The 16,900-nt window shown below is 44.5% G+C and overlaps 1 protein-coding gene across 5 annotated transcripts; it reads left to right on the top strand.

Annotated features, from left to right (window-relative positions):
* The first annotated feature begins 429 nt into the window (after positions 1 to 429).
* LOC6537104 (box A-binding factor) lies at positions 430 to 10,793 on the top strand. Of its 5 annotated transcripts, none has more exons than XM_039375191.2 (7): positions 595 to 2,207; positions 5,946 to 6,387; positions 6,460 to 6,673; positions 7,804 to 8,018; positions 8,409 to 8,573; positions 8,867 to 9,020; positions 9,574 to 9,987. In XM_039375191.2, exons 1-7 carry the CDS (start codon positions 688 to 690, stop codon positions 9,849 to 9,851), a joined length of 2,988 nt encoding a protein of 995 aa, XP_039231125.1. In that variant the 5' UTR covers positions 595 to 687; the 3' UTR covers positions 9,852 to 9,987. The 5 variants fall into 5 exon arrangements, with proteins under 5 accessions (XP_039231126.1, XP_039231125.1, XP_015048124.1 ...); XM_015192638.3 differs by lacking the exon at positions 7,804 to 8,018 and adding an exon at positions 7,213 to 7,385 and having other exon boundaries at positions 600 to 2,207; positions 9,104 to 10,793; XM_002097629.3 differs by having other exon boundaries at positions 601 to 2,207; positions 9,104 to 10,793.
* The last annotated feature ends 6,107 nt before the right edge of the window (positions 10,794 to 16,900 follow it).

Genomic DNA, 16,900 nt, shown 5'->3' with positions numbered 1-16,900 from the left:
GAAGGAAGAGCGGAGCCAAAGAGAGGGATCCCCAAAAAGAGCAAGAGAGAGTGGGAGAGCGTGGAGCTCGAATCGAACATTTCGAAATATTTCAAGCTGTACACAAAACGAAAATATTCATATTTTTTTCGAACTTAAATTGATCCCTATTGCAATATGGAATATTTGGGAACTATGTGATAAATGTATTCATAGTGAATATATATTTTATCAAATAAAATATGTGTATTCTAGTGCGCAGTTTAGTTAGTTTGCTTATAGAGTTCGATCTTAAGCTTGCTTGATATAAAGATATAAATAAATACATGTTGAAAATAAATGGTGATCTTAGGACATGGATCAAATTTAAGATGATAATAATTTTTATTTCCGTGCACCAACTTGCGATTACGAGTGGCGCTCATGTAACGGCATATGGAGCAAAGCGCTAAGCAAACGCAACTGTAATCAATGGACAGAGATGGCGAGAGGGAGAGAGGATGCTCGCTGAGATTTGTTCTCGATTTGGTTTTCTAAAAAACAATTTTAACGAGCTTTATTTTTTCATGTTGCTTTTCTGTTCCGTATTTCGAATTTCGAACCGCAAGCCGCTGAAATCAAATCAGTTTGTGTGAAAATCGCGCCGGATACGGACACGTACGTGGATTGCGGCGGAGAATCCGGATAATCGTGTGGAGCGCCGGAATCATGACGAAAACTACAAAGCCCAAGGAGAAGGCAGCGGCGGGAGGGGCGTTGATAGGGTCCGGATCGGCATTGGGATCGGGGGCCAAGGCGGGCGGCGGTAGTCTGCTTACGAATGCGGCGGACAGTAAGATCCGCACGGCCAAGTCCAACAACAACAAGCGTCAGGCAGGACGAGCGGCAACCACTGCAGCGGCAGCAGCAGCAGCAGCTACAACAACAGCAACAGCTATAGCGGCAACAACAACAGTGGGAGCAACAGGACCAAACGCAGCAGCGAAAGAGACGGCAATAGCGATCGAAACGGAGAACGGAGAAGCAGCGACGCCGACTGCGGCAGCAACGCCCGTCGCAGCGAATTTATCGTCACTTGAGTCCGCTCGGTCGCAGGCTCTCACTTCAGTTGTCAGCGAAACAGCAAGGCAAGCGGTTACCACAGCAAACGCGTCGGCAACAGCGACACCATCATCAACATCAATATCAACAGTTACAGCAACAGAAATAGCAACAGCAGCAGCTAGCGACAACTCAGCAACATCTGAAGCAGCGATCGATGACGATCCAAGTGCGATAAATACTAATATTATTAATAGTAAAGCGCAGAACGACGCGAGTGAAAGTGTTAAAACAAAAGTGATAAGCTACCACCAGTCAGACGATCAACACCAACAGCAACAAGCCCAAATCTACGAGCACCAGCAGCAGTTTCTTAGCCAGCAATTAATAAGCCACCATCAGCAGGAGCAACATCAGCAGGCGCAGCAGCAGCAGCAACAGCATCAGCAGGCGGTGCAGGAGCAACACCAGGCCAGTTGGCTGGCCTATGATCTGACCAGCGGATCAGCGGCAGCAGCAGCGGCGGCAGCGGCAGCAGCCTCGCATCATCACCTCTTCGGGCAGTTCCCCTATCCGCCCAGCCATCATACACCCACCCAGCTCTACGAGCACTACGCCAGCACGGATCCCATAATGCGAAACAACTTTGCGTTCTACAGCGTCTACACCGGAGGCGGTGGCGGCGTGGGAGTGGGCATGGCTAGCCACGAGCATTTGGCAGCGGCGGCGGCTGCAGCGGCAGCAGCGGCCCAGGGCACCACGCCCAACATTGACGAGGTCATCCAGGACACGCTGAAGGACGAGTGCTTCGAGGATGGCCACAGCACCGACTACCATGTGCTGACCTCCGTTTCCGATCTGCATACGCTGAAGGACCCCAGTCCCTATGCCCTCACCCACGAGCAACTCCACCAGCACCAGCAGCAGCAGCACCAGCAGCAACTGCATCACCAGCAGCAGCAGCAACAGCAGCAACTTTACCACCAGCAACAGCAGCAGCAGCAACATCATCACCACCACAACAACTCCACCAGTTCGGCGGGCAGGGACTCTCCATCGTCCTCGCACGCGTTGTCCACCCTGCAGAGCTTCACCCAGTTGACCAATGCCTCCCAGCGTGATAGCCTCTCGCCGGAGAACGACGCCTACTTTGGGGCCGCCCAGCTTGGCAGCAGCTTGCAGAACAGGTGAGTCTTGCCGCGGAGCACCGTAATGAGCTCACTATCACGAAGCGGGCGAGCGCACGTGCCTTTCGCCCGCTTGGCGACACCGTTAAAAGTCATGATCGGAGCTCCGATCAGCGATCAGCGATCACCTAACAGAGAACCGCGCCGGCTGATTCATATTTCTCCCGTCTTGGCGCGATTTCTCGGGCGGAATGACGAACCGAACAGAAGCCCCCATTGTGGGTATTGGTTCCAAAGCTCGGACTTCGGTCTCCCTTTTCTTCCGCCGTCTCTCGCAATCCTAAGTCCATACCCAAACACAGTCGGTTATGGTTATGGCGTTATGACATTCCCAGGTGGTTTACCCAATATGCGGAATGCGAAAATCTGTTCCACTTTCATCTAGACACCAAGTTAGTTCTGCTCCAAGAATGTGTTTCCAGCGGGCCAACGAAAACATAAACAAAACACAGTTGTGAAGCTTTAGCAGATGTCTCATGTGAGGAGCATTCCAGTGGGAGCCGTGTCAGTGGGGCAGGACTTTCGGTTGAGGGTACAAAAATCCAAAAAAATGTATCTCTAAAACAGACATATTATTTGTTTTAAATTGTATAGTTAACAATTACTTAGGCGATTTTAAAAGTTAATGATAGGTTTCTAAATTAAAAGAATGTTTAGGATGATCCAATATTCGCCATGCCGATCACAGCAAATTGTATTTCATCTTTAAGAAACCCCTTTCCTTCCTTTCAAAGTTTATTTTTATAAAGCTTGGAGATGGATTCTTAGAGAGACTCTTTTAGACACATATCATCTTCCTGAATTTTTAATATGGTTTTCGGCTTCTATTAGTAAAACTAACCTTGTCCACAACCAAAGTAAACAATGCGAGACAACAAATAAAGAGGATTTGCACTTGGCATTTTATAGCGTCGCCTCTGGCTTCCCCCAAAGAACTCATCTGCAAGCTCGAACTCAGCAGAATATACATATACAAATTGGCGCTCAAATTTCGTAAACAAGAATATGCAATGTCTTAATTATTGACGCATGGCTTTTCTGACTCATGAGTTTTCCCTTTTGGGATCCTAGTCCGAGCAGAACCGACTTCCCCACCAGACGCGGGAAATCTAAATGGTTCACTAAGTTTCTTAGTTAGTTTTTTCGACCAGCATGCGGCAGCTAGTACTGCACGTGTCCAGGCTGCTGCCACATTTGGCCTAAAACTAGCACGTGCCACAAACTGTGGCAAGCTAGCTCCTAACAGCCAAAAAAAAGGGGGCACGACCCGCATTTGATCGGGCAGTCGAAACTTGGCGACTCTTCAGAGCCGAAAAAAAGAGTAAATGCAAATTGCAATTGTAGCGCATTTTTCTAGCTTGTTTTGGGTGCTCGGGTTGCAAGCTCTATTGCTTTCGAGGAGGTGAGGATACCTTTCGTGTGTGACTGTTGGAGAGTTGGGGTAACCCAAAGCCATCCCGTGACATAGAAACCCCCGAACGAAACCCAAACTGGAGCCCTCTGAAACAGAAACAGAAACAGAAACAGCCTCAAATGCATGGCAAAACTCTAGTTTTCGTGTTCAGGGCAGCCGCTGCTGACTCAGCAGCCCCGAGTTGCAGTACACCTTGAAGGGTTAAGGGAAGCGGTACGAGCGGTAGGAGGGGCAGGAGCGGTACGGTAGTATATATTCGGGAAATTATAAATACATCGGTGGGAGGCAGCGGACCCAACGCACCCGCACATTGCCGATCGCGTTTTACTCGACTATTTTCTGGTAATTCGCATCCACACTTTTTGCCTTACACTTTATTGTTTTGCTGTATTTGTTTGTTTTGCCTATGTTATTATTTAAATTGAAAGCGTGTTTTGCATATGCATATGGAAACAGGCATGAATGCACATTCAGTTGAAGTATATATGAAGTCATGTGAGGAGCAGACTAAAATGCTAGGTTTTTTAAGGCATAACATGTTACAATAGCAATTAGGTGATATTAGAGTTATTTAATATGATCTTTCTTGCACATCATGGATCGATTTTCGCATCACCCACCGTTGGTGGAGATATGCAATTGTATGTACATATATCTGGTAGCAGAACGTCATCTGCTGCCGGATGATGGTGATGGTGACGCCGATGTGCCCCGCATTTCGTATGTGACTTTTTGGCCAGTTTCGCTTTTGTGGCAGTGAGAAACCAGAAGAAGATATCACGCTGCTGGCCAGCTCACATGCCATTTTCGCCATGCATACATTCATAAGTATGCGAAAAACAAGAACTCGACGCAAAATACTCACCTGCGACAAACAACAGAAGTGAACCGAAGCGGCGATAAAGTTATATCGTTGTCGTGCACTTTTTCTTGTCACTCAGACTTCCTATATATGCAGCTATATATTATAGCTTGGCTATAGCTGTGGGTCATCTCGGGCTGCAAATACTGCCGCTGTTATCAGAGAGCGTGCGCATCTAGCTGCAAAAGACTCGGCCGTATAAATTCTGGCAACAAAGACTAAATTATTTGCAAGCCGTTTGTTTGATAATTGAGTACATAAATAGATATGCGTTTTTTTCGGTTGAGTTTGTTCTTTAGTCACTTGATCACATTGTGTATGTGTGTGTGTGTTTTGTGCGATGGATTGCTTTGGGCCAACACTCACTGCAACAACAATAGCAATCGCAGTTGCAGTTGCTGCACCAGCAGCAGCAGCAGCGACAACTGCAACTGCAACTGCATTGGCATAAAACTAAACCCGACTCAAGTCATTATGCAAACGCGCGTGCCCCGATTCGGTTGTGCTTTCTTCTCGGTCTCGGTCTCCATCTCCATCTCCACCTTCATCTCCATCTCGTCATCCAGAGAACTCGGCCCGAAATAAAACTGAAAACTAAACTACAAATAAATCAAAACGAAAATGAAAACGCTAATGCTGAGCTGAGCACTTCCGCGGGTTTCCTCTCTGGCTATTTGAAAATAAATAGATAGTCGCACCTTTCAACAAAAAATAATATCTGGTTGTGCCAGGCAATCGATTGATTTTTAAAGAAGGACCCAGTCCAGTGCGTAATAAGTGTGCACCTGTAAAAACGAAGCCCCCCAAACGTCGATCCTTGATTCGCGATCTCTTCAAGATCGATGGCCATACGAAAGTTTTGCCTACGCAGCAACTTGTTGTCCCCCATCATTGTTTATTGAAAGTCTTTCCGGGTCTTGGCAAAAATATTTGCACAGGCTACTGTTGGCTAAGGCTAACAAACAAAAGACTACGTACGTTTTTATTTTGAGGGGGAAAACAACGCTGCAAACACTTTTATTCTTTAATTAAAAGTTTTATGGCCACACCCGCACAGGCTCAACTGCAAACATGCCAAAAACTGGACGCTGGTGGTCCGTCCCAAGCAAAACCAGCTCATTATTGTAAAGTAAACAAAACCCAGGAAATGTTAATAGCGCCTCGAATTCCCAACAGTAACCGTATCAGTAACAGTAACAGTGCGACTATACAGCGGGAATAACAGCAGCAGCTGCGGGTAAAAACGCTAGCGAATCGCGTGCGAATGTTTGCCCAGCGATTTTAAACGCGTACAAAGTTTTCGTTTATCTGGGCAAAAATCGACCAAACTGTTAAAATGTTTTTCTCGAATTACAACAATATGTATCTGAAGAACTATTGCTATAGGTATAATTGCACGGTCAAAGCAATAGAATTTAACAATATCTAAATGCTTAATTTTACTTTTCTTCCTTGATTACAGCTCTGTTTATGCTGGCTCATTGCTCACCCAGACAGCCAATGGCATTCAGTACGGCATGCAGTCGCCCAACCAAACGCACGCCCACCTCCAGCAGCAGCACCATCAGCAACAGCAGCAACAGCAACATCAGCAACACCAGCAGCAGCAACTGCAGCAGCAGCAGCAGCATCATCACAATCAGCACCACAACTCCAGCAGCAGCAGTCCGGGGCCAGCGGGTCTGCACCACTCGAGCTTGTCGGCGGCCACGACGGCAGCGGTGGCTGCGGCAACGGCGGCGGTCAATGGACACAACAGCTCCTTGGAGGACGGCTATGAATCGCCAAGAAGCAGCCACAGTGGCGGCGGAACCGGTGGTACTCTGCCAGCATTCCAACGGATCGCATACCCCAACAGTGGCTCGGTGGAACGTTACGCTCCGATACCCAATTATCGCGGTCAGGTGAGTGCTTCCCCCACTTCCATTGTTGCTCTGAGCTCCCCACTGACCAGCATACATCCCACTCCCTTGCAGAACGATACCTGGTTCGATCCCATAAGCTACACCACCTCCGCTTCCGGACAGACGCAGTTGGGCGTCGGAGTCGGAGCCGGCGTGGTCTCGAATGTGATACGGAATGGGCGGGCCATTTCGGCTGCAAATGCAGCAGCCGCGGCCGCGGTGGATGGAACCACTGGACGCGTAGATCCTGGAGCCTATCTCTCCGCCTCGGCATCGTTGTCAGCAAGTAAGTTACCGTGCGGATCGAAAAACCAAGAATTAGTCTAGACTAGGACATAAGCACTCAGCAAACGTACACACCACAGACCAAAATCCTTTTCGATTGTTTGTCTCCCTTGTGTGGGCAAACGAAAGAGAGAGGGTTTTAGGTAGAACTTCACACGCACACCAGGCGAGAAGGAATCCCATATTTGCATAACCTAAGCAAACCCAGACCAAACTGGGTCAGCAATTGGTGGCCAACTGTAAGCAGCTGTTGAAGTGCCCATACACTACTACACTTTCTAGTACATTTTTATTATTTATATACTTAGTGTTAAGCCTACGTCTCTATAATAAATTCAATTAATTTTATTTCAACTCTTGAGATAAAATCAAAGCAACAAAAAGACACCACAGAAGCAAATCTAAATATTAAAAACACACACAATACCCAAATGCAAAAACAGCAAACATTGCAAAACCAACTCAATCAAATCAACTCAACTCAAACACCTAGCAAAAACCTTATGACTTATTCCGATATTTCTATGTCAATCTTTGAAGCATTATTCGATGCCGATTATTTCACTGAGGGGCGAGAATGTGTCAATTGTGGTGCGATTTCAACCCCATTATGGCGACGCGATAACACGGGACACTATTTGTGCAATGCCTGCGGCTTGTACATGAAAATGAACGGCATGAATCGACCCCTAATTAAACAGCCTAGAAGATTGGTAAATGTCTAAAACAAATTCACAAAATCACAAAACTACCACCAGCAATTACTACTAACCAATACCAATCAATCAATCAATCAATCAATCGAATCAAACGCTTTTGTGTGGAACAAAATTTCTGTGTGCGACCTCTCAGTGTTTAGTGGGTAGTGGGTATTCCTAACTTATAGAAAACTGCATCCGCCAGCCTCAGCACCACCGCCCCACCTTTCCCCGCCCCCCCTGCAATGCTCGAAAGCTCCAAAAGCGCCAAGAGAGTGAAAAAATTAATTGAATTTATTATTTATTACGCAATGCCAACTAGTTTAATCGAAAAGAGACATCAAAAACAGAGAAAATCTGATCAATCTGCATCTGCATCTGCATCTGCTTCTTGTGTACTACAACCAACAACATTCTGATTGCTCAATTCCAGTGGCCGCTGAATCAGGCGGGGATTTCTTTAAGACCAACTCATTTAATGTGGGCGGCGGTGGCCGTAGTAAGGCCAACACGAGTGGTGCCGCCAGCTCCTACTCCTGTCCAGGCTCGAATGCAACCTCGGCGACTTCGGCGGTGGCGTCGGGAACGGCAGCAACTGCAGCGACGACGCTCGACGAGCACGTTAGTCGCGCCAATTCGAGACGCTTGGTAGGTCGCCCATTAATTACCGATACCGAAACCAAAAACAAAACCAAACCAAATCAAACAAAACCAAACCAAACCAAACCCATACCCATACCCATACCCATACCCATACCAAAAACCATACCAAAACCCAACCAACCAACCGAAACCCTTCTGAATAGCAAAACCAACTAACAGAGGAGAGCAAGTAGTCACTAACCTAGTCCAGAATCGATGCTAACTACTTTTGACTAACCCGTAAACCCGTAAAACCGTAGATCTGTAGATCCGTACACCCGTAAACCTCCTTGGCCACTGAGTTGCCATAGAAAACGTTGTTCCACACGAAAAGCTACTGCCTTCCGAGAGCTTCTAGTCCTAACTAATTCGTTGATTTCTTGTTGCCACATCTAGAGCGCCTCGAAGCGAGCCGGACTTTCCTGCTCCAACTGCAACACCACCCACACGTCCTTGTGGCGCCGCAATCCCGCCGGAGAGCCCGTCTGCAATGCCTGCGGCCTGTACTTTAAGCTCCACAGTGTTCCACGGCCACTGACCATGAAAAAGGACACCATACAGGTAAGTCATCCAGATACGAAAACATTGCAGCTGAAAGTTCATTCTTATTTATTTGCTTGAAAAGGAACTTATCTACTATAATAATCATAATAATAAAATATTTGACTTAAATAACATAAATTTTACCACATGAGACATTATTGTATAAATCCTTATTTAAATTTTAAAAATAAGCCTACGATTACCATTTCATCTTATTTAAATTTTTAAGAAATAAATAAGAATACAGCTCGCTAACATTATATAAGGCATTTAAGTTCGTACCCTTTAACAATATTATATTACCATTACAGAAACGCAAGCGCAAGCCCAAGGGCACCAAGAGCGAGAAGTCCAAGTCCAAGTTGAAGAACGCCTTGAATGCCACCATGGAAAGTGGTTCCATGGCGACCAGTTGCCACAACGTTGGCGTGGTCCTGGACAGCAGCCAGATGGATGTCAATGACGGTGAGTTGCGGCGACTTTTCATTCCACGTGCATGCCTAATTAGTGATGTTTGCTTTCTCTTTGTTCCCCGCTCACCTGGTCAGATATGAAAACACAGCTTGATCTGAAACCATACAACTCATACTCATCGCAGCCGCAGCAACAGCTTCCGCAGTACCAGCAGCAGCAGCAGCTGCTTATGGCTGATCAGCACTCATCGGCGGCCAGCTCGCCCCATAGCATGGGTTCCTCCTCATTGTCGCCATCAGCCATGTCACATCAGCATCAGCATCACCATCAGACCCATCCACATCAGCAGCAACAGCAGCAGCTCTGTTCTGGGCTGGACATGTCGCCCAACTCAAACTACCAAATGTCGCCCCTCAACATGCAGCAGCAGCAGCATCAGCAGCAGCAGCAATCGTGCAGCATGCAGCACTCACCCAGCACACCCACATCCATCTTCAACACCCCATCGCCTACCCATCAGCTCCACAATAATAACAACAACAACAACAGCACGCTCTTCAACAACAACAATAGTAGCAATGAGAATAACAACAAACTTATACAGAAATATCTGCAAGCTCAACAACTGAGCAGCAGCAGCAACAGCGGCTCCACCAGCGACCAACAGTTGCTGGCCCAACTGCTGCCGAACTCCATTACGGCGGCAGCAGCAGCAGCGGCGGCGGCAGCGGCGGCGGCAGCGGCGGCGGCGATCAAGACGGAGGCCTTGTCGCTCACCTCCCAGGCCAACTGCTCCACGGCGTCGTCGGGACTTATGGTCACCTCAACACCGACCACGGCATCGAGCACATTATCGTCCCTGAGTCACAGCAACATTATTAGTCTGCAGAATCCGTATCACCAGGCCGGAATGACGCTGTGCAAGCCCACAAGAGCCTCACCACCGTACTACCTGACCCCGGAGGAGGATGAGCAGCCGGCTCTCATCAAGATGGAGGAGTTGGATCAGTCGCAACAGCAACAGCAGCAGCAGCATCAGCAGCAGCATGGGGAGATAATGCTCAGCCGATCAGCCTCGCTGGATGAGCACTACGAACTGGCCGCCTTCCAAAGACATCAGCAGCAGCAGCAACAACTGCAGCAGCAGACTGCAGCCCTCCTGGGACAACATGAGCAGCATGTGACCAACTATGCGATGCACAAGTTCGGCGTTGACCGGGAAACAGTGGTGAAGATGGAGTAGGCGCGACACGCTGTATGTCGCCATGACCAAAGATACTGTTGTTACATTAATCTCATAGCTCCAAAGAATTTATAGCCTGTATACCAAGAGCAGTTCTCAAAGAACACTCGCCTATCTAAACTCTATCGAATCATTAGTTGTACATACGGTCTAAGTCGATTGACATTTACATTTTCGTCGAATTTTAATGGTCCACTACTCGAAATTTGTTATACTAGTAGTTTAATTGTTAGCAAAACGCCAATAGCATGAAATCGATTCAGAAATTAGGCTAAGACTATTCATATAAATTTTGTTATCAAATCGAATACCTTTTGAGATTTCTTACAATCAAATTCCACTTAGATATTAGCCACAAATCTTAGTTAAGTCAACCAAAAACGGCAAATGAAAACGAAAAACAAAAACAATCGAAGTAACCAATAATCTCATGCAATTAGCTATTAATTTATCTATTTTCCATAGCATTACCGATATATATTTAATGCAATTTAAGTTTTAGTCTGGTATATTTTTTTACATCATCTTTGCAATATTAATTTTATTTCTCTTGAATTAATAAAAGACAATTGTCCCTGAAATGTTCTAAAGCGAAGTTTTTGTTACAAATGTGGTCAATGAAAGTTGTAAGCAACGGGGCGTATGTGGAATATTACCATGTAGCTTGTTGTTTGATGGTCGTAAGTATTTCAATATCGTAAGTGTTGCATACATCCTGAAAGTATACACTTTAATTTTGGTTCGAATGCATGCCCTCGTAAGTATGCTACATTTTCTACTTTACATGTAAGGTAAAATTAGCCCTTATAGTAAGTTAAGTAAGCCCGTTGGTAAGTTAGTAATACTTTAATATTTAGTAAATAATAAATACTATTATATTTAGAAGAACTACAATTTCATAGTTAAATAGTTACAGAATATGAATCTATAGTAATTCTCCCTAGTACTATTATAAACACAAACAACTGAAACACTTTAAGCAGATTAAATTCAGTTGTCACATAGCTATGTGATATGCATAGGTAGGTGCGTTAATCAACAAAAACTTGTTGATAAAACAAAAAATTAAGTTAGTGGGCAAGTTCTGTTCAGTGTTAAAAAGAACGGAATTCAGACAAGAATTATCAGAACGGCAAAGGCTGTTTGCAAATTGTATTTATTCAAGAAATGTGGAATAGAAGAAGAGAAAAAGGGGTAGATATTTTGTGGATCACAAATTAGATAGGATTTAATTATTTTTTATAAATGCTAACTCCTTTTAGGGCACCCCACTTGTACTTTGATAAATAAACCGATTTTTAGGAAACATTTAGAGTGGGCGTCCGCTACTCAGAGCCACTCTAGAATTGAACAATTACAGAGGAGAATAATATAGCAGGGAGTGTGTATGTGTAGGGGGATGTACGTTGGGGTGGGTGAGTGTGTATTATATTATTTTGTGCGCCGCCATTTACGAAAGCGACATTTTCAGTGATAAGATAACGTCGCATTGCTGAGTCCCCTCCGTTTTGTCTCTGTCACTCCCTGGCCCTCTACTTCTCCCGCTCCCGCTCCCGCTCCCTCTTCCTCTATTTATATTTTTCGCTCTATTTCTTTTTTAATAAACTTTCAGTACGCTGGTTGCCGTTGTTGTTCTTGTTTTTTATGGGAGTCACGCGTTACAAAACGACAACAGCAACAAAATCTGAAAGTCATTTCATGTGGCAAAACAGTTTTTGTTTATTGCCAGCTAGGGTTGTTTGTTCGTCGAGTTGTGGGGATCCACAGGGAAGGTCTGCGGTAAATGTGGAGGTGGAGCTCGTGGGTGTCAGTGGGAGGTTCGGGGTGGCTGGTGGGTGGTGGTGGAAAGCAGCCGCGCCTGACTACGTGACTGTACAAAAGTTGGGCATGTCGCGAGGGCCGCTGCTTGAAATGGCTCGTGCAGCACTCAAGTGGCGCTGAGGAGGCTCCGTCCAGAAATTTGATTGATACCCCTGTTGATTAGCCGTGAAATGAAGTCCATCCACCATAAATTACTTTTGTAGGCAACGATATTCTGCTTCAAACTGAATTGCAAAATGGCTGCCTTTCTTTCATACAACTGTTTATACCGATCCCATGTGTTTTCAAGATCTAATCGGTCGTTGCTCAGGTAAATTCGCATAACTTTCTCTCAAAAGATTGCTAGTTTTTTGAGTAAGTAAAGAAATAATAATGCCAAGCATATAGCCTTGTCTTGCACGATATCAAAAATGAACGATAAGATAAAGTTTGTCTATGTTTTCGTTTTCAATCTTTCGGGAGCTGCATTAAATGTAAATGGTTTCCTTTGTTTTTGTTACTATACTCGTAACATTTAAGCATTAGAACATCCAAGAAGATGGGAAGTAACAATAACAGTGCGTTTAGAGAATCATTACTTTAGATGATGGTGGAAGATTTTCAAACTTCTTGACACTAAATTAAACCTCATATTGGTATATACCACATGAGTAATACTAATTTACTTAGCCATGGCATCTTTAAACTGCTGTTTGGTAATAATTGGGCTTATTTTGTTGACTTTTATAGGAGCTTAGACTTAAGTGTTTGCTGCTGGTAAACATGACAACTATTTGTGCACAAACTAGGTTAGATATATAACAATGTTATAAACCTGATATACGTATGTGGTTATATATGTTTGTTTATTTCAAAGCAAAGCACTGGTGTACAAACTATGTGCTTTAAATTTACAAAACAAATCATTAATTTTGGGGTTTTCTTGCTGAATCATAATGATAATCATACAGCCTACCAATGGGTTTCTTTTATATGATTCAAGCAAATCAAAATAATAAAATGATGAAGTTTCGCCAGAAAATAAAATAAAATAAGATGTTGATATCATAAAATTGTTGAATACTGGTACCAAGTGACACCAAGGAGATTTAATAATCAAATCGGAAGCGGGATAAAACTAGCAATGTTCCGAAATATCCGGCGATTTCGAGGCAAAGAGTTCACTGACATTTTTGAGGACTAGAACGGTCACAATTCACATTGGGCTTAGTTCGCACTCCTTGTGTTTGCCTATATACTATACGTTTTCTGTTTTCAGGCAGCTTTTACGTTTTTAGTACACACACTTGTTGTCCGTAATTTACGATGAATTCATGTTCAGCCTAACGCTCTGTATTTTATGGCCGTATTTGTTTTATTACACGCGTTTGTTACTCATTTTTATTTTAGCACTTTTCTGGTTCGTCACTTTACGATCTGGCTTCTCTCGTTCAATGCTATAATGCATAATTATTGCTTTATAATTGCGACACGGGTTGGCTGGGGAACGGAGCGCGTTTTAATGGAAAGTGCAAAACTTACTGTGCCAGCAACGAAATAACCACACTCGGTAAGATATCTGAGTATATATGATTTTTTTACATGCCCATTCCATAGATAGGCAATCTGTATCTGTGGCACGATAATGCTTATAAATAAGATAATATGATTTGATAATGGTATTTACCATATGCAGAAACTGAAGCCGCCAAGCAGCTCAGCTGAGTTGTGTAAGTCGCTCGATTTTCTGCCGCCTATATACCATATAGTATAGTGTTTAAGAAGTTCGCGTTTTCCCTGGTTTTTCTAGGCTGCGGTGCACCTAATTAAATGTTTGACATCTGCCCGATTTGTTTAGCGTGAAAATGCTGAAAATTCCCCGATTCCGGGCAGCTCAGGTATAGGTAGACCATGTACCACATATGGGTATGGTTATGGGTATGGGTTCAGGTCGGTGTTGTGCAAACAGATTGCATTTAGAGCAGTCGGATCCCCCGCCCAATGCTCGATTTCCACCCTGCGCTCCTCGTTTCTTTCGGTTTGTTGTTGACTTGACTGCTTTTTGATGTCTTCTTCGGGTGGTGTTGCTGTTTTTCCGTGGCCTTATCGCCAACTGACGTTTGTACCTCAGAATGTGTACTTAAGATAACGAAAACGAGGAAGAAGCAGCCAGGCCTCAAAGTGACACGAAGGGGCCACATCCACATCAGCAGCAACTCGAATGAAAAAGAATGTCACCGGGTACGGATTGAAATTCCGAAGAGAAACACAAGCTTTCATAGCCAAACAGATGGATAAGATCGATGGGTAAACCATGAAAATGGTTAAAGTCGGACCGAAAACTGCACCTCATGGGTGTTTGGCGATTTCTTGGAAATAAAACTTGAGGTGCCTTTGTGGTATCAGGCAGTAGTTAATAAGCATATTCTAATCTAATCAGCGGATCGTTAATTAACTTCCAAAGTTGACTTTCGCTTTTTCAAGTGTTACTTGAGCGCTGCTTTGGCAGTTGGAATTTATACTCAGGGCCCAGCAGTATCTTATCGATGAGCCAAAGATCAAATTTTCGATTCCCGCAACACACGCCAAAAGTTTCACAAATCATTGGAAGCTCTTATATAAACGACTGATTTTGGTAGATGCACTTTGTGGATAGCTGATAGCCTTTCAGTAATCCGAAATTGATATATTTTTGTTATAACACATTTATTATATCACTTTGTCACAGATTTATATCCTTAAAGGCACAGCGATGTGCTCTTATTTTCGTTTCGGGACGAACGCGCAAAGGCAATGTTTCCATGTTGAAAATCCCAGTTACACTCACCAACTGTGATTAGATTCCATGGCGCTGGGCGTCCAAACTTAAGGAATTACTGAAAAATTCAAATTATTATCGCTTATTATCTTGGGACATTATCAGTTCAAACACTGATATACTGATACAGACCGCGAGAGCGAGCCATGCCCAGGCCCAGAACCAGAACCAGAGCCAGAACCAAAACCAGCACCTAAACCCCGACCCAAACTGGAAATGGAACCTTAACTGGCTGCAGATACCCCAAACTGATACCGATATCCTACCAACAGTAACAGCAACAGCAACAGCAACAGCAGGAACGGCTACAGCAACAACAAGCACCTAGTCCAATTGATAGGAAATCTTCATTATCTTATAAATACGGCTGCATTGGTGGTCGTGTATCGCTAAAAAGCCAAGATTAGATACTTTTATCTAGCTGGGTCAACCTCGTTCCCCTGTCCCCTTGCCCCCAACCCATCCCCAATCCCCCGCCACATAAGGAATCGGCGACGTCACAGATAGAGTTTCCCCCCATTATCGGTTAAGCAAATTCCCAGACCCACTCGGATGTTTGTCCAAGAGGAGGAGCCGTGTACTGGGTTAAGTAGCCGCCACCGATTGAGTTGCGATTTCGGACGGGCCTTGTTGGGGGCCTGCCGCCGGGAGGGATATCTCTAAATTCTAGTTGCGGAGTCCAAATCTCTGTTAAGATACGTTAACTTATCTAAGGCCACTATCTATTCTCAGATATTCGATATGTCCCTCTATGTATACCATATACATACATATATGTATGTATGTACACAAGTACGGGCTGTATTAGAGGCGCTGGCGATAGGAAAAATCGCTTTGGTTGATAGGAGCAATCAGCGGGTGTGCAACAGCCAACGGAGTTTCCATTCCAGAGGAGCATTTTTCCTCAGACAGCCGCGGAAAAGTGACATGGTACACCTCGGTCCAGTTTCGACTCAAATCGTTGGCAACGAAAAGCCATCCATAAATTTCTCATGGCTAAATCGCAAGGCTTTGAAAGCAACGTAGAGCCAAAAGGCGAACAACAAAATGTCAGCGCTCATAAGTAATAAATAATGTTTGTATGCGTTTTGGGGTCGCTGGAGCCGTCAGTTAACCAGCTACCTACCCAAAACCGAAACGAAAACCCAACACAGCCCGTACTCCTCCCCACGGGTACCCACTCCAAGTGGCGATCCCAATCAACCCCAGTAGCCATGATTGTTAACGTTAATGGCGTCGATGTCGTTGCTGTTTTGTGGCCGTTGTGGTCTCCGTTCCACGTTCCACGTCTCACGTTTCCCAGCCAAAACAATGCCCGGCAGCCACCGCACTGAACACCTCTCGCGGATTATTATGGATTGCCAGTTATAGTGATGAGTCACGACCTGGCCCCATTGGCAAACAAAGGTGCGTATACTTAACAAACAGTCGAGAGAGCCTCGCAAAAAAGACACACTGCCAATCGCAAGTGGCTATGCAGTTGGGGAACCGGAATGGAAGATACCTTAGATCCAGAAGGTATGCTAATTGATGCTTTCTGCTCCAACAGAAACAAATTAATTAAAATTAGAAAGACCTAGCATTCAGTAAACATTATACGAATATATTATAATATTCATATATTAAATTGCTTTTGTAGTGCAGTACACCATTGATGTGATAGAATGAAATTGATATCTCCATTTAAAAAATAAGGACATATTTATAAAAATCTTTCAAGGTATACAACATAGATGGGTTACACTCAAATTCTCACTTGGGTTATAAATAATTTAATATTGGTATAATAGCATTAAAAGCCTAAGTTGAGCTCCTCCACAAAAACTCCCCTTCTTCTTCTACTTCTTTTCTGATATCCGAACTTTCCCCTGACTCACTCGAAAGATACATCACTGTCCGAGTGTCCAATCCATAAATAAACGAATGAACATTCGTTAGCCAAATGACAACTCCTCGAAGCGTAAACAAAGAAAGCTTAACTCTTTCCTTGCCAGCTCCTTCTGCGGAATTGGGCCTCCTGATCTTCCAAGCAGATCTGGTAGGCAGTATCTCCTCCTCCTGGGACCCGGG

The sequence above is a fragment of the Drosophila yakuba genome, chromosome 3R (genome assembly GCF_016746365.2).
Source record: "Drosophila yakuba strain Tai18E2 chromosome 3R, Prin_Dyak_Tai18E2_2.1, whole genome shotgun sequence".
NCBI lineage: Eukaryota > Metazoa > Arthropoda > Insecta > Diptera > Drosophilidae > Drosophila > Drosophila yakuba.
Note: the sequence above shows the minus strand (reverse complement) of the source record. Positions and strands in the feature narration are given on the sequence as shown.